This window comes from Eumetopias jubatus, unplaced genomic scaffold, assembly GCF_037043125.1.
Source record: "Eumetopias jubatus isolate StellerSeaLion01/CBP00866 unplaced genomic scaffold, mEumJub1_p1.0 scaffold_2, whole genome shotgun sequence".
NCBI classification, from domain to species: Eukaryota; Metazoa; Chordata; class Mammalia; order Carnivora; family Otariidae; genus Eumetopias; species Eumetopias jubatus.
The window spans coordinates 28575112-28603025 of record NW_028274808.1 but is presented as its reverse complement, the minus strand read 5'-3'; the positions used below and the strand labels follow the sequence as shown (position 1 = coordinate 28603025).

Sequence of the window (27914 nt, the reverse complement as noted above, 5' to 3'; positions counted from 1 at the left end):
ATTGGGAGGCTGTAAGATTATCTTTCATAAAGGGTGGAGTGGAGATTGAGGGCAAGATCTTTTGTGAACTTTCTGTAGAATCTTCTCCTTTGTGATCCTTCTGTAGAATTTTGGCAACTCTTAATGTAGATTATGATCTAAGTTTGAACTAAGCAGTTGATAGCTATCAGGAGGCCCATGAATCATATTATGAAATGGTATGAAAAATCCATGTCTACATATATTTCTCTTTGTGTAGGCTCCATTACTCTCCTTCAATACCTAATATGAGTTCTACTTGAAAGGTTAAGAATCATTGTGTTGGGTGGGGGGAGAGGGAAGGCTGGAGAGAGAAAGGAGGAGGGAAGGAAAGAAATCTGTTACTAGTATGACAATATATGAGGTCTTAATCCATTTATAGAATGATACTATGGAACAATAGGCAATGGGTGATTGTTTAGGCAATCGTAGGGATAGTTGTGCAGTAGTTGGTTTACAACTTTAATAAGTTTCTTCCAAAGGCAGAGATTCTGATTTCAAGAATATCATTCTATTCACAGAAATGTGTCGGCAAAATGCTTTTAAAAATATAGTATTTGGCAAGAATTTTACTAAATGTTAATAATTGTAAGTTACTAAGCTTTTCAGGAACACAGACTTCTGGTTACCCAATTATAGTTACATAAATTATACAGAAAAGATCTATTAGAAACTACAAAATAAATATTCAAAAAATTACATAAAAGCTAAAGCTGTTAATTCATTTTTTATTTTGGGTAACCTGGCAAATTGAGATTGGAATCTGTTGTGAATGTGACCAATAATATATATTCAATTCCATGTAAGAATTTTTAAACCGTTTCACTGCCATTGCCTTTTATGTGTTTATTGACCTTTTGCTTAATAACTTGGGATTGATTTTAGGCCACCAACAAAATGGAAATGAAAGAGATTGCTAAACACAAGACACTGTGGAAGATGAACTCAACCAGTGAACCTTTATTAGTCACTGGTGTAGAAGTCAATCCTCTGAAAAAATTCACTATTCCCAAGATCAGGAGGACAGCTGGGAAAGGTAATATTTACTATCTCCATGGAAGATGAGTTTATTTCATAACTATTACTGCATTTCTCTGATTCTTAGTTTATGTTTGTCTTCTGTTTTGACTATATAAAATTAGGTTAAATCATGCCTTTAATTCCTTAAACACACATGTATCCACACAAAGGTACATAGAACAGACATGTCTCTTAAGTACACCTGAAAATTCTGTATATCATACATAAAACAAATATTAGAAGACTTGGAAAGATTTAGAGAAAATGGACCAGCTAAGGACCCTGGGAATCAAGGAATGTTATTGCAGTAAGTTCTCTGGGTTTTTTTGTTTGTTTCCTCCATGTCTTAGATTGGATGCCAACAGTCCAGGAATGCCATCTGAAACAGACACAGAAAGCCCCAAGAAAAAGTCTGTTCTCCTTTGCCAAGGACTGGGAAAGGCACATCCTAGAAAAATAGAAACCTGGTTGACAATAAATACCTTACTCCTACAAAAAATTAGGGGTGAAAATATAACCTGTACACCTTTGTTAGCAAAGACTTAAGCGGAGGACTTAGAGTTCCACTAAATGCCTTTCACCTTCATGGCAGTAACAAGTTCCCCTCCCTGCCATCCCCTGCCCCTGCAGTGTCCATGGTTTCCACCCTGCCCTGTGATGAGCCACCCCTTCTCATTTGGAGTAGAGCCAATAAAGACCAAGTAAGGAGCCTGGACTTCTGTGACACCTACAAAGCACCCGTCCCTCTCCCACTTTGTCAGTGGAGGCTGAGTCAGGAGCACTGACTTCCACTCCTTCCTTGTGGTAACAAATCATCCCCCCACAGTGTCATTGGAGACCCTGTGGAGAGCCAGGACTTCAGTCCCACCTGGTAGTAAAGAATCGGTACCCCCGCCCTTTCCCTACTGGCAGATTCCCCTGCTTGCTCAGTTTCAGTAGAAGCTTGCTAAAACCCAAGATTAAATATGATCCAGAGTCTCTTACTCTTAACATCCAAAATGACCAAGATATAATTTTTTGAAATCATTCATTTACCACCAATCAGGAAAATCTCAGTTTAAATGAGAAAAGATAATCCAGAAATGCCAATACTCTGATGAAACAGAAGTTGGATTTATCTGGCTAGACTTTTAAAGCAGCCATTATAATGATGTTTCAGTAAGCAATTATGAACACTCTGGAAACAAAAGAAAAATAGAAAATCTCAGCAAAGAAATGGAAAATGTAATGAAGAACCAAGTAGAAATTTTGGAACTGAAAAATGCAATAATTGAAATAACTCAGTGGATGGGTTCCAGAGATGAATTGAGAAGACATTGGGAAGAGTCTGTGAATTTGAAGATAACAATAGAAATTACTCAGCATGAACAACACAGAAAAAAAGTTGGAAGAGCTTCAGGGACATGTGGAACAATAGTAAACGATTAAACATCTTTGTCTTCAGTGTCCCCAAAGTAAAAGAGAAAGAGTATGGAAAAGTATTTGAAGAAATATTGGCGAAAAATTTCCCAAATTTGGCAAAGGGCATAAACCTATATAGTCAAGGGGCTGAATAAGCTTTAATAAATAAGATAAACCCAAAAAAAGCCCATGCTACAGCACATCATAATCAAACTTCTGAAAACTAAGGACAGAAAATTCTTGAAAGCAACTAGAGCAACCATATATCTATAGGGGGAAAAATTTTTTTAAGATTTATTTTTTTTTAGAGAGCATGCGGAGGAAGGGGTAGAGGGAGAAAATCCTCAAGCAGACTTCTCGCTGAGTGCAGAGTCCGACACAGGGCTCAGTCCCAGGACCCTGAGATCATTACCTGAGCTGAAAACCAAAAGTCAGCCACCCAACCAACTGAGCTGCCCAGGCTCCTCTGGGGGAAAAAATGTTTTTAAAGGAAGCCCTATACCCAATAGGGGCTTGAGCTCATGACTCCAAGATCAAGAGTCACATGCTGTACAAACTGTGAACCAGCCAGGTACCCCTATAGGGGAAAATTTTTTTTTAATGACAGATTTCTCATTAGAAACCATGGAGTCCAAAGGAATTGGCACATTTTTCAAGTGTAGAAAGAAAACTGTCGACCCAGAGTTCTGTCCCTAGCAGAAATATCCTTCAAGAATAGAAGTAAACATTGTCAGATGAAGTAAACTAAAAATTTTACATCAGCACCCTGAAAGGATGGCTAAATGAAGTTCCCTAAACAGAAAATGACAAAAGAAAGAAGCTGGGAACGCTAGGAATGAAGAAAGAACAATAGGAAGAGTTTCAAAATATAGGGAAATTTAATGGGCCATCGTTTTCTTGAGTATTCTTTTTAAGATTTCAGTTATTTGGGGCGCCTGGGTGGCTCAGTCATTAAGCATCTGCCGTCAGCTTGGGTCATGATCCCAGGGTTCTGGGATCGAGCCCCGCATCGGGCTCCCTGCTCAGTGGGAAGCTTGCGTCTCCCTCTCCTACTCCCCCTGCTTGTGTTCCCTCTCTGTCTCTCTTTCAAACAAATAAAATCTTAAAAAAATTTTTTTCACTTATTTATTTGAGAGAGAAAAAAAGAGAGAGAGCCCAAGCAGGAGGAACTGCAAAGGGAGAGGGAGAAGCAGCCTTCCCGCCAAGCAGAGAGTCCAATGTGGGGCTTGATCCCAGGACCCCCAGGATCATGACCCAAACCAAAGGCAGATGCCTAACCAACTGAGCCACTAGGCACCCCCTCTTGAGTTTTCTAATTGTATTTGACAGTTGGAGAAAAATTATAATTCTCTAATGTGATTCTCAGGGAATATAGAGGAAATAATTATAAAGTGAGATATTACCTTTGGAGGGAACTGGGTGAATGGGTACAGGCTCTCTCTGTTGTATATTACAACTACATGTGAATCTACAGTTAACCTCAGAATTAAACGTTTTTATAAAAATAGATCAAAATGAATTTTTTAAATGTCCGAGTAACCCATAGGTAGTCAGGAAACTGAAATAGAGAATTGAACAATGAAGGAAAAAATAAAATAAACAGATAAATGGCAGGCGTAAGCCCTAACATATCAGTTATATTAAGTGTAAATGTTCCAAATAGACCAATTAAAAAACAGAAGTTGAGGGGCACCTGGGTGGCTCAGTCGTTAATCATCAGCCTTTGGCTCAGGTCATGATCCCAAGGTCCTGGGTTAGAGCCCTGCATTGGGCTCGCTGCTCAGCAGGAAGCCTGCTTCTTCCTCTCCCACTCCCCCTGCTTGTGTTCCCTCTCTCACTATGTCTCTCTCTGTCAGATAAATAAATAATTAAAAAAAAAAACAGAAGTTGGCACAATATATTAAAAAACATGACTCAAGTATATACTGCTGATAAATTCACTTCAGATATAGTGATACACATTTTTTGAAAATAAACATAAGCAGAAAGATAGGCCATGCAAACACTAAAAATAAAGTGGGAGTAGCTTTATTAATATCCAATAAAGTAGACTTCTGTGGAAAGAAAATTACCAGGAACAAAGAGAGAGATTACATAATGTTGAAAAGTTCAGTCTACCAAGAAGACATAGCAACCCTTAATGTGTATTCAGTATTCATGAAGCAAAATTGTTAGAACTGAAAGAAGAAATGAACAAATCCAGAATTATAGTTGGAGACTTTAGCGCACCTCTCTCAACAATTGATAGAACTAAAACCAAAGACCCCGATAAAAAGAATTACAGACCAATATTCCGGATGAACATGGATGCACAAATTCTCCACAAGATACTGGCTAATTTAATCCAACAGTACATTAAAAGGATTATTCATCACGATCAAGTGGGATTTATTCCTGGGCTGTAGAGGTGGTTCAATATCTGCAAATCAACTTGATACACCAAATTAATAAAAGAAAGGATAAGAACCATATGATCCTCTCAATAGATGCAGAAAAAGCATTTGACAAAATACAGTATCCTTTCTTGATAAAAATCTTCAAGAAAGTTGGGATAGAAGGAACATATCTCAACATCATAAAGGCCATATATGAAAAACCAACAGCTAATGCCATCCTTAATGGAGAAAAAAATCAGAGCTTTTCCTCTAGGGTCAGGAACACAACAGGGATGTCCACTCTCACTACTGTTGTTCAACATAGTACTGCAAGTTCTAGCCTCAGCAGTCATCAATATAAAAAGCTTTTGCAGGGCAAAGGAAACCATAAAACGAAAAGGTAACCTTTGGAATGGGAGAAGATATTTACAAATGACGTTTCTGCTAAAGGGTTAGTACCCAAAATCTATAACGAACTTATCAAACTCAACACCCAAAAAAACAATTCAGTTAAGAAATGGGCAGAAGACATGAATAGACATTTTTCCAAAGAAGACATCCAGATGGCTAACAGAGACATGAAAAGATGCTCAGCCTCACTCATCATCAGGGAAATACAAATCAAAACCACAATGAGATACCACCTCATACCTCTCAGAATGGCTAAAACGAATAATTTGGGAAACAACAGATGTTGGCAAGGATGTAGAGAAAGGGAAATCCTCTTACACTGTTGGTGGGAATGTAAAGTGGTATAGCGACTCTGGAATACAGTGTGGAGGTTCCTCAAAAAGTTAAAAATAGAACTACTCTGTGACTCAGCACTTGCACTACTAGGTATTTATCCAAAGGATACAGAGAAGCTGATTCGAAGGGGCACATGCATTTCGATGTTTATAGCAGCATTATCAACAATAGCCAAATTATGGAAAGGAATCCAAATGTCCATTGACTGATGATAAAGAAGATATGATACACACACACACACACACACACACACACACACACACACACACACACACAATGGAATATTATTCAGCAATCAAAAAGAATGAAATCCTGCCATTTACAACAATGTGGATGGAACTAGATGGAGTGTATTATGCTAACCAAAAGAAGTCAGAGAAAGTCAAATATTACATGATTTCACTTACATGTGGAATTTAAGAAACAAGACAGATGAACATAGGGGAGGGAAGGAAAAATAAGAGAGGGAGGCAAACCACAAGAGACTCTTAACTATAGAGATCAAACGGGGGGTTGAGGGATGGGTGAGCCAGTGGAGGAATGGGCCAAATGGGGGATGGGCATTAAGGAGGGCATTTGTTGGGATGAGCACCGGGTATTTTAAGTAAGTGATGATCACCGAACTCTACTCCTGAAACCAATACTACAGTTATATGTTAACTAACTTGAATTTAAATTTAAAAAAAAATTGATAGAACTATTAAGACAGAAAATCAGCAGTTAGGGTGCCTGAGTGCCTCAGTTGATTGAGCGTCCAACTCTTGATCTTAGCTCAGGTCTTTATCTCAGAGTCATGAGTTCAAGCCCCAGGAGTTTAAGCCCCATGTCAAGACAGAAAATCAGCAAAAATATGGAAGAACTTAATACTGTCAAGCAACAGAATCTAATTGACTTTTGTACGTGACTTCACCCAACAGCAGAATAGACATTCTTTTCAAGTCCTGATTTGACACCCATCAGGATAGACATCTATTGGGCCACAAAACACATCTCAACATATTTAAAAGAATTGGAGTCATACAGAATGTGTTTTGGGGTCATGTATAAAGTAAAAATTAATATAAAGTATTATGTAAGTCTACAAACATATGGAAAATAACACATTTCTAAATACTCATGAGATTTCAAGGGAAATAAAAATACAAATAAACATTAAAATGTAATATCAAATTTGAGGGACACAGCTAAAGCATTGCTAACATTTATAGCACTAAATCCTTACATTAGAAAATAGGAGGGATTTCGGGTGCCTGGGTGGCTCAGTCGTTAAGCGTCTGCCTTCGGCTCAGGTCATGGTCCCAGGGTCCTGGGATCAAGCCCTGCATCGGGCTCCGTGCTCCTCAGGAAGCCTGCTTCTCTCTCTCCCACTCCCACCTGCTTGTGTTCCCTCTCTCGCTGTTGTCTCTGTCAAATAAAATCTTAAAAAAAAAATAGGATTTCATATCATCCAGTAATATCACCACTGGGTACTTACCCAAAGAATACAAAAACACTAATTCAAAAGATCTATGCACCTCTATGTTTACTGCAGTCTTATTCACAATGGCCATATTATGGAAGCAGCCCAAGTGTCCACTGATAGATGAATGGATAAAGAAGATGTGGTATACACGCAAATGCGCACACACAATGGAATATTAATCAAACATAAAAAATGAAATCTTGCCATTTGCAACAACATGGATGGATCTAGAAAGTCTAATGCTAAGCAAAATAAGTCAGAGAAAAACAAATACCGTATGATTTCACTCGTATGTTGAATTTAAGGAAATGAACAAAAAAAGAGACAAACCAAAACCAGACTCTTCACTATACAGAACAAGCTTATGATTACCAGAGGGAGGTGGGTTAGGGGGATTAAGAGTACACTTATCATGATGAACACTAAGTATAATGTATAGAATTATTGAATCACTATATTGTACACCTGAAACTAATATAACACTGTATGTAAACTGTACTGGAATTAAATTTTTAAAAATAGGAAGGATTTCATAACTGTAATCTTAGCTTCCACCTTAAGAAAATAGAAAATAACAAACGTAAAACAAGCAGAAGAAGGAAAATCAATGAAACAAAAAAGCTGGTTGATTGAAAAGATCAATAAATTGACAAACCTTTAACAAGACTGACAGAAGATACAAATGCCGCAAATTACCACTATCAGGAATGAAACGGAAATCATTTCTGACCCATGGCATTGAAAGTTTAAAAAGGGAATACTATGAACAGATCTGCTTACATAAACTTGACAACTTTGATGAAATGGACCAGTTTGTCAAAAAGTACAAAGTAACAAAACACACAATACTAAATAGATTATTCAAATACCCTTTTTTATAATCATTACAGAAATTGAATTCATAATTGAAAATATGGTTGGAAAGAAATCTCTAGACCCAGATGGTTTTACAGGAGAATTCTAAACATTTAGAAAGAGTTAATACAAATTCTACGGAACCTCCTCCAGAACATAGAAAATAATTTTATGAGGCCACTATTACCCTGTTATTAAAACCAGACAAATGTAATACAAAAAAAGAACAATACATACCAATATCCATCATGAACATTGATGCGGAAATCTTATATAAATGGAATTCAGCAGTACTGTATATAAAATGCATTTTACACTACTTCCAAAGGAGTTTTATTTCAGGAATGCAAGCTTGGTTTTATATTTGAAAGTGAATCTGTATTTGAAGGATAAAGAACAATTACATGATCATATTAATTAATGCAAAATAAGCATTCAACTAAATTCAACACTCAGGATAGAGACCCAGCAAACTAAGAACAGGGGAATTTCCTCAACTTCATAAAGAGTATATTAAAAAATACCTGTAGCTAACATCACTTAATGATGAACAACTGAAGCTTTCTCAATAAGAGAAGATGGCAAGAACATTCTCTTTTACCATTCTTATCAACATAGTACTGGAAATTGTAGCCAGTGCAAGAAAGAATGAATTTAACTTAAAAACAGAGATTGGAAAAGGAGAAATAAAACTGTTTCTATTTGAAGATCACATGATGGTCTACATAGGAAATCCCAAGGAATCTACAAAAAAAGAAAAAAATTCTCTAATAAGTTCAGCAAGGTCACTGGGTGCAAGATCAAAATAGAAAAATCGTAGAAGCAACCTAAGTGTCCATGGATGGATGGATGGATAAAGATGTTGTATGTGTATGTATACACACACACACACACACACAAACACACACACACAAAGAATATTACTCAGCTATAAAAAAGAATAAAATCTTGCCATTTGTGACAACATGGATGGACATAAAAGGGTATTATACTATGTGAAATAAGTCAAAAATACAAATACCATATGATTTCATTTACATATGAATTCTAAAAAAACAAGTGAACAAACCAACAAAAAGCAGAAATAAACTCCATAAATACAGGAAAGAAAGTAGGAGTTGCCAGAGGAGAGGGAGGTACAAACTTCCATTTATAAAATAAATAAGTCATGGGGATGATAAGTACAGCCTGGGGATAGTCAGTAATATTGTAATTTTGTATGGTGACGGATGGTAACTACACTTACTGTGGTGAGCATTTTGTAATGAATATAATTATTGAATCACTATGTTGTATACCTGAAACTAATATAACATTGTATGTCAACTATGTTTCAGCTTAAAAAAGAAAAAATAGAAAAATCAATTGAATTCCTATATATTAGCAAAGAATACGTGAAAATCAAAATATTAAACATGATGCCATTTATAATAGCTCAAAACTTGAAATACATATGTATGAATCTAACAAAACATGTACAGTGTTTTTATGCTTTAAAGTGCAAATGCTAGGGCACCTAGGTAGCTCATAAACATCAGACTCTTGAGGGGGTACCTGGGTGGCTCAGTCGGTTGATCATCCACCTTCAGCTCAGGTCGTGATCCCAGGGTCCTGAGATGGAACCCCACATATGGCTCCCTGCTCAGCAGGGAAATACTTCACCCTCTCCCTCTGTCCCTCTCCTCCCCACAACCCTCCCCCACTCATGCTGTCTCTCAAGTGTGCACTCTCTCTCTAAAAAATAAAATCGTTTTTTTTAAAAAAGCGTTGGGGGCGCCTGGGTGGCTCAGATGGTTAAGCGTCTGCCTTCGGCTCAGATCATGATCCCAGGGTCCTGGGATCGAGTCCCGCATCGGGCTCCCTGCTCCTTGGGAGCCTGCTTCTCCCTCTGCTTCTGTCTCTCCCTCTCTCTCTCTCCTCCTCTGTCTCTCATGAATAAATAAATAAAATCTTTAAAAAAAAATAAAGCGTTGGACTCTAGATTTCTGCTCAGGTCATGACCTTGGGGTCCTGAGATCAAGTACCTGCTTAAGATTCTCTCTCACCCTCTCCCTCTGCTCCTCCCTCACCCTGCTTGCACGAGCACTCTCTCTCAATAAATAAATAAATTGCAAATGCTGATGAAAGAAATCAAGGAGAATCTGTTATTTAGGGAGGTATACTTATAGTTTAGGAAATTCAACATGATAAAGATACCAGTTTTCCACAAATTTATCTTTAGATTTATTGTAATTTTTCTCAAAATCCTGGCAAGTCTTTTTCTAAATAAACAAATTTATTCTCAAATTTACATGAAAAGGCAAAAAAAGTAGAATAGCTTTAAACAATTTTGAAATAGAAAAAGAAACTCTAATTACTCTGCTCCATACTAAGGCTTACTTTGTAGCTACAGTAATCAAGATAGTGTAGCATTGGCAGAGAGATAGATTAGTGGAACAGAATAGAGATTCCAGAAATAGACCCACATTAATATGCTCATTTGATTTTCTTTCAGTTAATTTTTACGAAGGTATATTCAGTCGAGGAAAGGTAGTCTTTTCATCAGATGTTGCTGGAGCAATTGGACAACATCCATAAGCAAGAAAAGGAACTTCCCCCTACACAAAAAAAAAATAACTCAAAATAAATCATGGGTGGGCCCCTGGCTGGCTCAGTTGGTAGAGCATGCAACTCTTGATCTTGGGGTTGTGAGTTCAAGCCCCATGTGGGGTGTAAAGATTAGTAAAATAAATAACTTTTTAAAAAAATTGGTAAACTGGCTTCATCACAATTAAAAATTTATTTTCTGAAAGACTGTTAGGTAAATGAAAAGAAAACTTAGAGTGGAAGAAAATGGGGATTTGCGGTTTTTTGGGGGGTATAGTTTACACACAATGTTACGTTATTTTCAGGTGTACAACATAGTGATTCAGCAATTCTGTATGCTGTGCTCACCACTAGTGTAGCTCCCATCTGTTACCATACAATACTATTAAAATACCATTACAATACAATATTCCCTACTCTGTACCTTTTCTCCCCTTAACTTACTCATTCCATAACTAGAAGCCTGTATCTCCCATTCCCCTTTACCCATTTTGCCCATTCTCCCACCCCACTTCCCTCAGGCAACCATCAGTTTTTCTATGTATAGGTCTGATTCTGCTTTTTGTTTATTCATTTGTTTTTTCATTTTCCACATGTAGGTGGAATCATATGGTATTTGTCTTTCTCTCTCGGACTTATTTAGCATGATATCCTCTAGGTCCATCCATGTTGTTGCAAATGGCAAGATTTCAACTTTTTAATGGTTGAGTAATACTCCATTGTGTGTATGTATATGCATGGGTATATATATGTGTGTGTATGTATCACATCTTCTTTATACATCTATGTTGAACACTTGGGCTGCTTCCATATCTTAGCTACTATAAATAATGCTGCAGTAAACATAGGGATGCATGTATCTTTTCACATTTGTGTTTTTATTTTCTTTGGGTAATAACCCAGTAGTGGAATTACTGAATCATATGGTATTTATATTTTTAATTTTTTGAAGAAGTTCCATTTCCACCAATAGTGCACAAGGGTACTTTTTTCTCTACATCCTCACCAACATTTGTAAATCATGTATATGAAATGAACTCATATTCAGAACATATAAAGTGCTTTCAAAACTCATTAGTAAGCAAAAAAAAAGGGAGGTGAGACAATCCAATTAGTAAGGGAAAAGACATGAACAGACATTTCACCAAAGAGGATGTACAGATGGCAAATGAGCACAAAAAAAGATGTTCAACATCATAGCCGTTACGGAAATGGAAACCACAATGAGATATCACTACTCATTTGTTAAAACAGCTAAAATTAAAAGAATAACAATGCCAAATGTTAGCAGTGATACAGAGAAACCAGATCGGTCATACAACCAGCGGAAACCAGAAAGCTGAGCCACTCTTTGAAAAACAGTTCAATAGTTTCTTTAAAAACTAAACATGCAACTACCGTATAACCCAGGAACTGCACTTTGGGGCATTTATCCCAGAGAAATGAAAACGTACATCCACCCAAAAACCTATACACAAATGTTCATAGCAGCTTTATTTGTATAGCCAAAAATTGGCAACCACCTTGGTTTATAACTAGTGAATGGTTAAATTATGGTACATCCATACCATAGAGTACTTATTCATCAATAAAAAGAAACCATTTATTGAAATAACAACTTAGTTGGATCTCAAAGGGATTATCCTGAATGAAAAAAGCCAATGTCCACAGATCACAACTACAAAGTTCTACTTACAAAACATTCTTGAAATGGCAAAAGTATAGAGATGGAGAATAGATTAGTAGTTTTCAAGACTTAGAGGCAGAGAAGGAGAATACAGTTGTCAGTACTATTCTATTTTTAAAACAGCTTAAGGGAGATCTTTGTGGGATGGAACACTTGTGTATCTTGATTATAGTGGTTGCCATGAATCTATACATATGACAAAAGTGTGCAGAACTATACACATACAAGTGCATGTAAAACTGTTAAAATCTTAACATCTGTGGATTTTACCAATGTCATTTTTCTGGTTTTGATATTATAGTTATTAATGTTATTCTGTAGATGTACAAAGATAGAATTTTAAAGTCAAATAACCATTTCCCTTTTCTTTGTCTTTAGTCTACTTGTCACCTTGTTGCACCAATACTAGAGAGTATAGTTTCATACATGATACTCTTAACCAGTGCCAGCTTGATGTAGGCTGTGATCTGCAATCAGCATGGCAGTTTGGGGATACAAAATTGGTTCACAATGAGGATCTGGAAAAAAATTTTACTTCTAAGAGGTAAGTTACTACGACCTAAAGAAGGTTGAGATTTTGGGGTTTTTTTGTCTTTACTATGAAGTCATATGAATGAGTAATTTCTAGCATTTGAGATTTGGTAAGTATTACTAAGAAAATAAGTACAGAGATTGTTTATTATTTTGTTGGCTTCTCATAGCCTTGTGTAATAGTGAAGAGCTAAGTGTAAGATTTTGATTAATAAAGTTTTACAGGTTAATGTAGCCAGATTTCACACACTTGTAATTTTTTAATCTTGATAAATTTTTTGAGAAGCATACATCAGCACGTTTATTAAGCACCCATTTTACAGATCCCTCGTGCATCCTGCATATATAAAACAGCAGTTATCCAGAAAATAACTTTTTTTCCTTGATTCAGTTGTTCAGAGACTTAGTTGATGTTTTAATTTGGCAAGATTGTATCTGGCTATTTCCAGCTATTCTAGAGCCACTATTTTTTTCCTCTTATTTTTTTTTTAAGATTTATTTATTTGACAGAGAGAGAGAGACACAGTGAGAGAGAGAACACAAGCAGGAGGAGTGGGAGAGGGAGAAGCAGGCTTCCCTCAGAGCAGGGAGCCCGATGCAGGGCTTGATCCCAGGACCTGAGCCGAAGGCAGACGGTTAACGACTGAGCCACCCAGGCACCCCCTATTTTTTCTTTTAAAATTTTTTTTATTTGAATATAGTTAACATAGAGTGTTAAATTAGTTTCATTTTAATTTTTTTTTTGAGTACTACTTGTACTTTTTGGGAAGGCGTAGTCCATTATTTTGTTTTCATAAGAAAGAAGAAAAGCATATGCAAAGTTCTCATTGTAAACATTTTGTGTTTATAGATCTAGATCTTAGGTGAACACAGTTTACCTTTTTCATTTTCTGATTTTTCCTCCTCACTAATTGACAATTAACTTAAAACCTAACTGTAGCTTGATCAAGGACCCACACTTAGAACTCATTTTGGAATGTTTTTTGTTTCTTTTTTTGCTTTAGAATTCATTCCTCTTGACTTAAACATACTTACCCCTGATGTCACTTTGAGAGAATTGGTAGGAATGACAGATTTAGTTGATAGCATATTCTGTCATCTAGAAAACAACAGTTTTGAGCAAAAGTGCAGTGGACTGGCTATATCCCGCAACTTCCAGATTGAAATAAGAGTTTGATCAAAAATTAATTCCTGGTATTGTTCTTTGGTTTTAGTTCTTTTAGGCATTTTAAAATTTTGTCCTTTTTTGTATTGTTCCCCTGCCCAACACTTAATTTACAACCTATTGATTTTAGAGAAATTAGAACAACTACCCAACAATACATGACATGTTAGAACATTGCAAATAACCAACAGGTGTAGGATTTATTGATTTCTTAGTTATTTGCCAATTAGACAAACTCATTTGTTTCCCATAGTACTTTATACTCATTTTATAGGTCTTACTACCATATGTTGGTTTCGTCTGATTCTCCTGCATTGTGAGTTTTATCTTTGTTTTTATGTCCATAGTATGAAGCTGGCAACACAGTGGGCACTTAATTGTTAAATTTTTATTTCATTTTTTAAAAACCAGTGATGCTATAAAGTGCCCTTAATTAGCCTTAAGACACAGGTGGAAAAGAAAATAAAAAAAATTAAAAAAATGGTTAGGGGCACCTGGGTGGCTCAGTCATTAAGCGTCTGCCTTCGGCTCAGGTCATGATCCCAGGGTCCTGGGATCAAGCCCCGCATCGGGCTCCCTACTCAGCTGAAAGCCTGCTTCTCCCTCTCCCTGTGCCCCTGCTTGTGTTCTCTCTCTCGCTGTGTCTCTGTCAAATAAATAAATAAAATCTTTAAAAAAAAAATGGTTAGAAGAAAATAATAGAATGAAAAGAAAATGTATTAGTAACATTGACTGTCTCTGGCTTTTCTTTCTTTCTTCTTTCTTTTTTCAAGATTTTATTTTTTAGAGAGAGTAGGGGGAGGGGCAGAGGGAGAGGAAGAGAATCTCAAGCAGACTCCCCACTGAGCCTGATGCGGGACTCTACCTCACAACCCTGAGATCATGACCTGAGCTGAAACCAAGAGTTGGACGCTCAACTGACTAAGTCACCCAGGTGCCCCTTGGCTTTTCTTTCTGTCACTCCCTTTAGAGGAGTTATTATATCTATGGGCCCAGCAAAAACAAGTATTTCCAAAAGGATACCAATTTCTACTTCTTATCTACATTCCATCTACCACTTCTTAAGTCTGAAATCAGCAAAAGCATTAAAAATCTAAACATCAGGGTGCCTGGGTGGCTCAGTCGTTAAGCATCTGCCTTTGGCTCAGGTCATGATCCCAGGGTTCTGGGATGAGCCCCGCATCAGGCTTCCTGCTCAGCGGGAAGCCTGCTTCTCCCTCTCCCACTCCCCCTGTTTGTGTTCCCTCTCTCACTGTTATCTCTGTGTTAAATAAATAAATAAAATCTTTAAAAAAAAAAACTAAACATCTGTGTATTCAATCATTCATTAAACATTTGAGTACTTACTATGTCAGACACTATATTTGATAACCTTCAAAGAACAATGAATGTTTTTTCCTGTCTAAAAGAGTTCACATTCTAGTTTAGAAGTAAATATAAAATATAATGTTATAATAAAGATATAGGTACACATATGAGGGACTGATCTTAAGAGTTTTGAGAGATGCTTTGAAGAGTTAAGAAACTTGAGCTGGTCTTAATGGGTAAAAGAGAAACTGAAACTGAGTTATTCTTAAGTCCATTGCTTATTTGTATCAGTTTGACCCTTTTTGTTTTAAAATTACTTTTAAAAATTTCAAATTTGGGGCGCCTGGGTGGCTCAGTTGTTAAGTGTCTGCCTTTGGCTCAGGTCATGATCCCAGGGTCCTGGGATCGAGCCCCGCATCGGGCTCCCTACTTGGCGGGAAGCTTGCTTCTCTTTTTCCCACTCCCCTTATTTGTGTTCCCTCTCTCTTTGTCTCTCTCTGTCAAATAAATAAAATCTTTTAAAAAAATAAAAATAAAAATTTCAAATTTATATGAAAGGATATCATTTTAAAGATTGTCAGTACCCGGCTAAATGTTGTGGTTGAATTAGTACTTGAGATCTGTTTATGTTTCACTCCAGATGTAGTCTGAGCCATCTGTGGTTAATTTCATTTACTTTATCATGATTGGTTCCAAGGGTGGGCAGAAATAAATCAGTTTGGGTCAGTAACACACTCAAGATGGATTGTCTTGGGGGTCTCTGGGAAAGAGAAGCCATTTGGATGTGAACCAAGGAAGCATGTTTAAGTTACTGATAGCACCCTTGTGAGGTAATAAAAAGACTAGTGTTAGGATAACCCTAAAGCTGAGGACAGAAGGACAAAGAGATGGAAAAAACCTGGATCCTTGATGACATCTGGAGCCATGGCATCTGTCAACCCTGATAAATGCTGCCTGACTTCTGCATTTCTTGTTATAAGAAGTCAGCTTATTTTTAAGCCAAACTGAGCAAGTTTTTATACTTGAAGTCAACCATATTCCAGCTGATAGTGAATTTCATACTGCAAAGGGGTACTGGCAAATAGATTCTACACTATGGATTTAACTTGGAGATTGGGCAGTAAGGGTGCCAACTTGAGAAGTTGGTGATAATCCTTTATACCTTGGGCACAGCCATTTGTTTCATGAGGTTTTGGTTTTGGGGGAAATTATACAGAAAATTCAGGATGTTAAAGTGCCTCGGCCATGTCTTAGATGCAAAAGGCCTTTAAAATTAAGACTTCATAAGAAAGATCCTTTATTCTTATGATCTGGTATCACAGATCAGCTTCATAAGATTAGCTTGAGGTAAAGAATTCATCTTTTCAGAAGTTAGTTTGAATTTGGGTTTAAGAAGATTTAACAGGAAATAAGTATGCTGCAAAGCACAAGTCTGTTGCCTTCAACTTTCCCAATACCTCCTTTTAAGTATTTTCTACCAGGTAAATGGAAAGTACTCAGGTTTATACAATAAAGATATATTTTAAATGCAATTTGGGGGAAGAAATGGATAGTTTCGAATTGGAATGCAGTAGCTAAAGGCCATTTCAAATTCAGAGCCTTGGAGGATGCAAAGGTTTCAGAGGCTTGTTGCCAGGAGACTGAAAGTCCTAATTGCAACCATTGTCTAAACATGATCTTGCTATGGTTACTAGCCTTCGGAATTTTGAGGATAGAGAATCCTAGCTGCTGCTTTTCAAGAGGATGTACTGTTGTTCAGGGCCAGCTAACACCATTATTGTGTCATTTTTCACTTTTCTGAGTTTAATAGTAGTTATCCTATTTTTTCACTTTACCAATGTATTTTTGGGTGTAGATAACTTAATCTTGTAGCTATATATTGCCTAAATGGATGTTTAACTATATAGGTCTATATCCAGACCTGTTAGAAATGAAGGCATATTACTCCCAACATGGATCTGAAGTTAGATGCAGTAACTGGATGACACTTTGGGCGGTTCCCTTTTTGCAAGGTGGATTGAAAGTGTTTTGTGTGAGCATGAGTGCTTTTTAAAGTATATAGGTTGGAAGAAGGATGTATAGGATAATCAAGTTAGTAGACTATAGTCTCTCTAACAATTCTAAGTCATCTTACATAATTTAAACTATTCTTTGTCCTATTCTCTTTTATTGGTTTGCTAATGTACGAGCCTAGTCTGTATGGCTCCTTAGAACACGGCATGAGATTTTCCTGGAAATCCTGAGATGAAGTCAAGGGTCTCTATTAAGGACTGCAAGCAAGGAAGCTTATAGATCTAGCTGCTGCTTGGCAGCCTTCTTAAGACTTAGAGGAGCCAGACAAAGATAAAAGCTGTGGAAAGCAGTGTGGGGAATCAAGGCAAAGAAACTTAAATTCTTAATACTGTTGGGGAACTGAATAAATTCAGAATCTGCCTGCAGTAGGCAGCATAGTGCACCCCCAAAAGATGCCCACATCCTGATTCTTAGAATCTGTGAATATGTTACTTTACATAACAAAAAGGACTCTTCAGATCTCGTTGACATCACAAACCTGCAGGTGGTGATTATCTTGGGTTACCTGAGTGGGCCCAATATGAGTGAGTGAACTCACGATATGAGCTCTTAGAAATGTAAGAGGGTCAGAGAGAGGAGACAGAAGAAAAATTTCAGAGTGATTCAGCCTGCTTTTCCTGGCTTTTTTATTTATTTATTTTTTTAAAGATTTTATTTATTTATTTGACAGAGAGAGACACAGTGAGAGAGGGAACACAAGCAGAGGGAGTGGGAGAGGGAGGAACAGGCTTCCCGCAGAGCAGGGAGCCCGAGGTAGGGCTCAATTTCAGGACGCTGGGATCATGACCTGAGCCGAAGTCAGACGCTTAATGACTGAGCCACCCAGGCGCCCCCTGTTTTTCCTGGCTTTAAAAATGGAGGAAAGGTGTTATGACTCAAGGAATTCGGGTAACTTCTAGAACCTGGGAGCAGCCTACAGCTAACAGCTAGAAAGGAAATGGTATGTTAGTCCTCCATCTGAAAGTAAATAAATTTTGCTAACTAGTGAAGAGATATTCCCCCAGACCTTGAGACAGGAACACAATCCAAATGACACCTTTATTTTAACACGATGAGACCTATATTGTACTTATGTCCTGCTTAGCTGTAAGATAATAAACTTGATTTGTTGGGGCACCTGGGTGGCTCAATTGGTTAAGCGGCTGAGTTCTTGGTTTCGGCTCAGGTCATGATCTCGGAGTCCTGGGATGGAGCCCCTTGTCAGGCTCCCCTAAGCCACAAGTGTGCTCTGGGATTCTCCCTCTCCCTCTCTCTCTGCCCCTCCCCTAGCTCGCACTCTCTAAAATAAATACATCTTTGGGGGGAAAAAAAAACAACTTGATTTGTTTCAATCCACTTAAGTCTGTGGGAATTTGTTACAGCAGCAATAGAAAACTAATACCGCCTTATCTCTAGATTTCTTGTGTGAGTTAGAAAATTTTTTCCCTCCAGCTTTATTGAAATATGATTAACATATAATACTGTGTAAGTTTAAGGTGTATAATATATATTATGAAATGTCTACTACGATAACGTTAGTTAATTCATCTTTTACTTCACATAATTAACAATTTTGTTGTTATGGTGAGAACATTAAAGCTCTGTTCTATTTTTTTTTAAGCTAACTTTTTTTTTAAGATTTTATTGAGAGCACAAGCACAAGCAGGGGGAGCAGCAGGCAGAGGAGAAGCAGGCTCCCCGCCGAGCAAGGAACCTGATGCGGGACTTGACCCTGGGATCATGACCTGAGTGGAAGACAGACACTTAACCAAATGAGCCACCCAGGTGTCCCAAAGCTCTCTTCTTATAGAAACTTTCAAGTATATGATACAGTATTATTAACTGCAGTTACCATGCTGTCCCATAGATCCTCTGAACTTACTCATCTTATAACTGAAAGTTTGTACCCTTGACCAGCATCTCCCCATTTCTGCCACTCTCCAGGCCTGGCAACCATGATTCTACTCTGTTTTTATGAATTTGATGTTTTTAGATTCCACGTGTAAGTGAGATTATATGGTATTTGTCTCTCTCTCTGACCTTGTACTGTAATACTCTCAAGGTTCATTCATTTTGTTGCAGACTGAAGGATTTCCTTCATTTTTATTGCTGAATAATATTCCATTGTGTGTGTGTACCACATTTTCTTTAATCCGTTCATTTGTTGATGGATACTTAAGTTGTTTCTGTGTCTTAGCTATTGCAAGTAATGCTGCAATGAACATGGTTGGTGCAGATATCTCTCTGAGATAGCAGTTTCATCTACTTCAGATACATACCCAGAAGCGGGATTACTTGATCATATAGTAGTTCTATTTTTAATGTTTTCAGGAATCTCTATACTGTTTTCCATAGTGGTGCACCAATTTATATTCCAATTAACAATGCACCAGGGTTCCCTTTTCCCTATATCCTCACCACCACTCTTTACCATGTCTTTTTGAGAATAGCCGTTCTGACAGGTATGAAATGATCTCTCATTATGGTTTTGATATGCATTTCCCTGATGACTAGTGATGTTGAGCACTTTGTCATATACTTGTTGGCCATTTGTGCATTTTCTTTGGAAAAATGTTCATTAAAGTTCTCTGCCATTTTTAAATCAGATTGTGTTTTTGCTTTTGAATTGTATGCTCCTTATGTATTTTGGGTATTAACCCCTTATCAGATATATGGTTTGTAAAAATTTTCTCCCACTCCATAGGTTGACTTTTCCTTTTGTTGATTCTTTTTGCTGTGCAGAAGTATTTTAGTTTGATATAGTACCACTTGCTATTTTTGCTTTTGTTGCCTTTGCTTTTAGAGTCAGATCCAAAAAATCATTGCCAAGACCAATGTACAGGAGCTTATTGCCTATGTTTCCTTCTAGGAGATCATTGTTTCAGGTCTTACATTCAAGTCTTTTATCCATTTTGAGTTAATTTTTGTGTATGGTGTAAAAAAGTGATCTAGTTTCACTCTTTTGCATGTGTCTGTCCAGTTTCCCAACCCCATTTATTGAAGAGACTGTCTTTTCCTACTGTATAGTCTTGGCTTCCTTGTCATAAATTAACTGACTGCATATGCCTGAGTTTATTTCTGGGCTCTTTATTCTGTCCCATTGCTCTGTGTGTCTATTTTTATGCTAGTACCATGCTGTTTTGATTTTTATACCTTTAAACTGTAATTTGAAATCAGAGAGCATTGGGCGCCTGGGTGGCTCAGTTGGTTAGGCGACTGCCTTCGGCTCAGGTCATGATCCCGGAGTCCCGGGATCGAGTCCCACATCGGGCTCCCAGCTCAGCGGGGAGCCTGCTTCTCCCTCTGACCTTCTCCCCTCTCATGCTGTTTCTCTCTCTCTCTCTCTCTCAAATAAATAAATAAAATCTTTAAAAAAAAATGAAATCAGAGAGCATTGTGCTTCCAACTTTGTTCTTCTTTCTCAAGATTGCTTTGGCTGTTCGTGGTCTTTGTGGTTCCATACAAATTTAGGATTATTTATTCCATTTCTATGAAAAATGCCATTGGAATGTCGGTAGGGATTGCATTGAATTATAGATTGCCTTGGGTTGTATGGACATTTAAAAAACGTTAATTTTTCCAATTCACGAGCACAGAATATCTTTTTATCTGTGTCCTCTTCAGTTTCATCCATCAGTGTCAGTTTTCAGTGTACAGGTCTTTCCCCCTTCTTGGTTAAATTTATTTCTAGGTATTTTATTCTTTTCAATTTGTTGCAAATGGGATTTTCTGAATTTCTCTTTCTGATCTTTTCAGTGTATAGAAATGTAACAATTTTCTGTATATTGATTTTGTATGCTGAAGCTTTACTAAATTCATTTACTCTTAAGAGTTTTTTGGTGGAGTCTTTAGATTTTGTGTGTGTAATATCAGAGTCATCTGCAAATAGGGATTGTATTTGCTTCTTCGTTTCCAATTTGGTTGCCTTTTATCTGTTTTTCTTGCCTAATTCTTCTAGATAGGACTTCAATATTTTGAATGTTTAGAGCAAGTTTGAATTCTTAGTAGGAAAAATCCTGTATCTCCATTTCTTTGCGCACGTTACTGGAGGTTTACTGTATGCCTTTGGTAGAGTCATATTTCCCTGATTCTTCATAATCTTCATAGCTTTGCATAGGTGTCTATAAATTTGAAGAAGTGGTTTTCCCTCCCAGACTTTATACACTGAACTTTGACAAGTATAGACCTTCACCTGCAGATAGGGTCATGTTAGAGTGTGCTATGGTACAGGGTGCCAAGTGCAGGGCATGTAGTTGCTTCAGGTCTAGGGGGGTGGATGACAACTCACTGGATCAGGCCTTGGCCTGTACATTATTGACAGTTGTGTGGTCTTTGGTGAGTGCTGCCAGGCATTCACATAAGCTGCAAGGGCTGTTGGGGTTCTCAGCATCTCCTGCTGGTCCACCAACTAGAGACCAGAGTAAGCAGCGGTAGAGGCCTGAGACTGTCATATGCACACACTCAGTTGCAGGTGCCTATGTTGTGGCAGGGTCCAGTGGCTAACACACATGTAGTGGTGGGTACCAGGGCAGGCAACAAGGGCCAGCCAACGGCATGTGCACTGGCAGCTGTGGGGTTCCTGGCTATTTACATTACTGTGTTAGCTGTATCTTGCCCTGGACACATAACAGTGTGGGGGTTAATGATGGGGATTGGGCCAGAGGGTATTCAGGTGTATAGCTGCAGTGGCTAGCTGCAGGTGACCCTAGTGATACAGGCCAGTGACATAAGATAGGGCTTGATCTGGGCCCACATGAAGCTGTAGGGGCCTTCGCTATGGGTGTGGCCTAATGTGGCTGCAGGATCTTGCCATCGTGTGCCCACAGCAGTTTAGGCTGGTGACAGGTGTTTAGCCAACAGCATATAAGTATGCAGCTGGAGGAGCTAGCCCTGAGCACCTGCATGTTGGTGTCAGCTGCAGGAATCTAAGTTGGTTGTTGCACTCTTGAAGCCAGAGAGTCTTTGGCTGACTTCTGGTGGAAGGCGGGTGGGGAGACTCAGGTGGCTGGTGTCAACAAATATAAATACCTGTGGGTCGGAAACTAGTGAAATTTGCAGAGGTATGCTGCAGCCACACTGGTTGTTGGTTTCTTCAGTAGTGAAAGCTACTGATGTTTGCTGAGCAGTCAGTGGGATGGTAGTTGCTCCTGCTGTATAGCTCCTGTTGGTAGCCTCTGCTTTTCTTCCTTATTCCTAACAGTCTCTTTGTGTCAGCTTTGCCATCCTCTGGTTGGGGCAGAACCAAAGCAGATCCTTGATCCTTCATGTTAGTGCCCCAGAGGGCTGGGGAAACTGGTTACCTCACTCTCACTTTTCCTGGTGAAGGGAACTCTTTCTATCTAGAGAGATTCTTCTTGGCACTGAGCAATGCCAGCCCAATGTGTGGGATGGTACAGGAAAATTGAAACCGTTCATCCGTCCTTTCTGTGCAGTTACTCTCTGGCTTTTTATGCCACTGTATTGCTGAAGTTTCTTAAGTGTACTCCAAAGCTCTCTCAGAGCTCTTTTTGTTTATAGGTAGCTATCTAATGTTTGATCTTTGCTAGGGGGCCAGAGGGTGGGTTCTGCTACTCTGCCTTGTGACATCACTACCCTTGAATCAAAAATGTACCTCTTCTGGGGTGCCTGGGTGCCTCAGTCGGTTAAGCATCTGTCTCTTGATTTCAACTTGGGTCATGACCTTGGGGTTGTGGGGTCAAGCCCCATGTTGGCCTCCGTGCTGGGCTTGGGATTCTCTCTCTCCTTCACCCTCTGCCCCCCCTTGTCCCCACTTTCTCTCTCTCCCCCTCTCTAAAAAAAGGAAAGAAAGAAAAAGAAATTTACAGGGTGCCTGGGTGGCTCAGTCAGTTAAGCTTCTGCCTTCAGCTCAGGTCATGATCCCACGGTCCAGGGATCGAGCCCAACGTCCAGCTCTCTACTCAGTGGGGAGTCTGTTTCTCCCTCTCCCTCTGTCTGCCACTCCACCTGCTTGTGCTCTGTCTCTCTGTCAAATAAATAAAACCTTTTTTTTAAAGATTGTATTTATTTATTTGAGAGAGAGAGAGAGAAAGAGAGAGAAAGCACATGAGATGGGGGTAGGGTCAGAGGGAGAAGCAGACTCCCTGCCGAGCAGGGAGCCCGATGCGAGACTCAATCTAGGGACTCCAGGATCATGACCTAAGCCGAAGGCAGTCGCTTAACCAACTGAGCCACCCAGGCGCCCAAAACCTTTTTTTTTTTTAAAGCAATTTACTTGTTCTGTAAACTTAGTTAAATCCCAATTTTTCTTACCTTATTTATACTGCTTTTCATATATTATACTTCGTGCCAACTAGAGATTGATCACTTATCAGCAGTCTGATGGATTTGAAAACAATTAAATTCTTTTTCCAGCTCTCCAAAGCCAATTACTTCATTTTCTTTAATTATTTTACAAAAAACATACTTAACTGAATACTTGTATTCTCTCCTCCACACACCCCAGTAGCTAAATAGTTCTTTTTTTTTTCCAGTTAAACTTTGAGATACACTGAAAGTGTTTCATTACTCAACAAAAAATTATTCACTACCTATTATATACAAGGTATCTTGGAAATCTATCCTGTGTAATGTAATTAATTATTACATGGGCATTCCATCTGAGGCACTTACACTTTGTTGTAGTTGGTTTCAGTAGGTAAGCATCAGAGTAGCACACAGTCAATTCTAAGTTCATGGTCTTCCAAAAGATATCCAGGATTCTAATCTTGTTTCTACCTCTCATTTGTTGTGCTGTGTTAACTTATACATAACTTTTCTGTCCATAGGAATTTTCTTATTTAAATTTTTTACATTTATTTAGTTAAGGTTTAATAAAATAGTGGTTAAAAAAAATAATGACTAACCCACCACCAAGAGTATATCTACAGGTTTAACACTTGCGTGCTCGGTTGATTTCGAACTTTCCACTCCAGAGCTTAAAGTATGTTTAAGGTACAGGGGCCGACAGATTGTGATACTTATTCCTTATTAGTATTATTGCATAAAGACATGAGTAAATATTTCTGAAAAATTATTCTTAACTATTATTTGTTTTTTTATATTTAAGATAATATAAATATTCTGTTAGCATAGAATCTGATTGGCATTAATGTTTCTTGGTAATAATGCAGATAGGCTGGGTTCTTGGACACAGAGAGGGGTCCCACAGGACCATCCAGGATGGTCCTTGACTTTGCACCCGATAGAAATCAAGTGCAAGCCAGGAAGTGAAAACAGAGTTTGTTGAATAGCGTAAGTGACAGGCAGAGTAGCAGACAGAATATCTGGGAGATTCAGAAAGGAAAGGAGAATGAGTCTCATCGTTTGGGGCTAGGCAATTATATTGGAAAGGGGTTGAGGAATCTGGGGTAGAGTCCAGTCAAAGGCAAGTAACAGGTGAATAATAGGTGTATTTTATAAATCATCGAAGGTAGGGGTTATTGATGCCAGCACTGGCTGAGGTTTGTTTGAAGCTAAATAGCCTGGAACGTGTTTGGGATCCAGCTCTTAGATGTTATCTGTTGTTTGGGGGCCTAGGACAAAACTAAGAATGATTAACTTTCTTGTTTCCCACTTAGGGTGGGAACATAGCTTCTTTGGTTTACTCAGATGCAAAATATAGAACATGAGGAAGTGGGGCCTAGCAGAAAAGCAGCAGAGAAGGAGACTTTCTAAAAACGGAGTCTCTTCAGCTTTCCTCTCTCAGTAATTGGTCACTTTGTATGTACTAGGTCTTTATATTCTTACTTGATTACATGTCCCTACAAACACAAAAGACTATTCAAATTCATTTTACCTGTGATATCTGAAATAGAAGTCTTGAGACTCAGAGCTTCAGTCATTTTAATAAGTTAACATAGATCCTAGTGTCTGATAACTCTGAAGAGCCAACCTTTTTAAAAATAACTTCTTAAAGACACCAAAAAAACAAATAATCCAATTTAAAAATGGGCAGAAGACATAAGCAGACATTTAACAGATGGCCAACAGACAGATGAAAAAATGTTAAACATCACTCATCTTCAGGGAAATGCAAATCAAAACTACAGTGAGATCTCACCTCACACCTGTCAAAATGGTTAAAATCAACAACACAAGAAACAACAGGTATTGGTTGAGGATGTGGAGAGAGGGGAACCCTCTTGCACTGTTGGTGGGAATGCAAACTAATGTAGGCCCTCTGGAGAACAGTATGGAGGTTCTTCAGAAAATTAAAAATAGAACTACCCTACGATCCAGCCATTGCACTACTAGGTATTTACCCAAAGAATACAAAAACACTAATTCAAAGCGATATATGCACCCCTGTTTATTGCAGCATTATTTACAACAGCCAAATGATGGAAGCAGCCCAGGTGTCCATCGACAGATTAAATGGATAAAGAAGATGTGTACACACACACACACACACACACACACACACACACACACACACAATGGAATATTAATTCAGCTGTAAAAAAGAAGGAAGTCTTACCATTTGCAACAACATGGATGGATCTAGAGAGTAATGCTAAGTGAAATAAGCCAGTCAGAGAAAGACAAATACCATAGAATTTCACTCATATGTGCAATTTAAGAAACAAAAGGACAAGGGGGGAGAGAAAAAACAGACTCTGAACTATAGAGAATGAAGAGATGGTTACCAAAGGGGAGGTGGGGAGGGATGGGTGAAATAAGCAAGGAGGATTAAGAGTACACTTACTTGACAAGCACTGAGTAATGTATGGAATTGTTGAATCACTATCTTACACAACAGAAACTAATATAACACTATATGTTAATTACACTGGAATTAAAAATTTTTTTAAACTTCTAGAGTAATTTTTTATTGCTCACTTTTGTCTAAATCATATTTAGTTCTAAATGTTTTTCAAATGTTATTCTGAAAACATACATTGAAAACAGTATTCAGTATTATTACTAATATGAAACTCAAGGAATATTTTCTACTTTAATTTGTAAAAGTTTTGGGGGCTCTGGGTCAAATATCAAGTTATATTTTTACATTTTAGTCCTTTAAGAGAATATAATGTTAAGCCAGTAAGGTGACTAGGTAACACAAAGAATTATTTGGCCCGCAATATCAATGGTGTGTGCCAGTGTTGAGAAACACTGCTCTAGGGTTTACATAGTGTACCTTCACATAATGTTATATTCATATGTAGTGTAAGAACCTCACAACAATGAACATCTTCGTTCCTTCCTCCCATGCTTTGTGCTATTGTTGTTAGTACTCCCATGTGGGAACTCCTAGGCATGCTCAGAAAATTAATGCTTTTCCAGATTCTAGGAAAAACGAGTTGAGAAATTGGGAAAACAGAAAAAAGTACTCTAATTCTGTGAATTTTAAATGTTACCTACATGAGATCTTAGTGGGTCATAGAATCTACTGATGTCAAGTTGCAAGCAAGAGCAGGAGATGATGATATGTGGAGTTGACATTTCCAGGAACTAGGACAAAGTGGTCACGATCTAATCAGTTAGTTTTGCTTGTAACTGTTGCCATGTGGTTTGTGGCCCTTTGTACTGTAAACAGTAAGTTATTCATGCAAATAAATACTAATATGCTAATGTGCTTAGTATACTTTATACAAACTCTGTGAGTGGTGTTCCAGGAAATAACGAATATTGGTAGCATGTGGTATTCAAGAAAAATTTTCCTTTTGTAGTATACACATTACTTTCTAAGTTCTGAGGTTCTCCACTGCTGATGATGGTTTGGAATCACACCTCTGTCCTATTCTGGCAATCGGACCTCTTTACTGTATCACCTAGTGTGGCAGTTGTTGCAGCTACTACACTTGAGCAAGCCAGATAGATTGCCTGTCTATATGATTAAGTGGTTCTTTAAAAAAAAAAAAAAAAAAAAAAAGATTAATTTATTTGAGAGCAAGAGAGAGCATGAGCTGGGGGAGGAGCAGATGGAGAGGGAAACGCATACTCCCCACTGAGCAAGGAGCCTGATGCAGGGCTTGATCCCAGGACCCTGGAACCATGACCTGAGCCAAAGGCAGACACTTAACCGACTGAGCCATTCTAGCACCCCCAGTTAAGTCGTTCTTGTTGTGGAGTATAGTCAAAATTTTAAGTGTGTGTACTTCAGATTATCTTTTCTGAGGATGATTTATAATTTTACTTCTATGATAGGAGTACTCTAATCAAATCCTAGCTTGTTTCTTCCACCTGCTGTCTGGATCCCTGAAAAATGGAGAATGTCCCTAATAATTTACCATATGTATTTCTCTATATATTTATTTAAGAAAATGCCTGTTCTTTCATCCATAGACAAGTAAGTGAAAACTTGAGCTCTGGAACTTAGTGGACAAGAGTTCACATAAATAATTCCAACTCTTGTCACCTTGCTATTTTGGTGAGTTTAACTCTCTGAACTTCATATTCCTCATTTTAAAAATGAGTGTAACAGAAGCGAGGGGGGATGAGGAAAAAATGGATATAAAAACAATAAAATAATAATAGCAATCAATTATTGGAAAACTCGGGAAAATTTTACAGAAATGCTTATAAAGGGTAAGTCTTAGCATGCTGGGTATATCAGTAGCATTCGAGAAATGTTAGCCCTTATTATCACTGGCCTATAAAGAATGTAGTCCATAATTCTGGATGAGTAGTTATCTACTTCAGTTCTTTCCTTAGATGATTTTCAGCCTAACTTGTTACCATAGGATAGTGATGTTTCTGAATGTT

General features: G+C 37.9%; 1 protein-coding gene across 1 annotated transcript in view; it reads left to right on the top strand.

Moving 5' to 3' along the window:
• Window positions 1-909: 909 nt before the first annotated feature.
• The window catches only part of TEX15 (testis expressed 15, meiosis and synapsis associated), a 56689-nt gene continuing 29684 nt past the window's right edge, over window positions 910-27914 (top strand). The window contains exons 1-2 of the mRNA XM_028087599.2: window positions 910-1054; window positions 12530-12695. Coding sequence (XP_027943400.2) covers window positions 916-1054; window positions 12530-12695 — 305 coding nt within the window. The 5' untranslated portion in view covers window positions 910-915. The remainder of the gene's footprint in view (window positions 1055-12529; window positions 12696-27914) is intronic.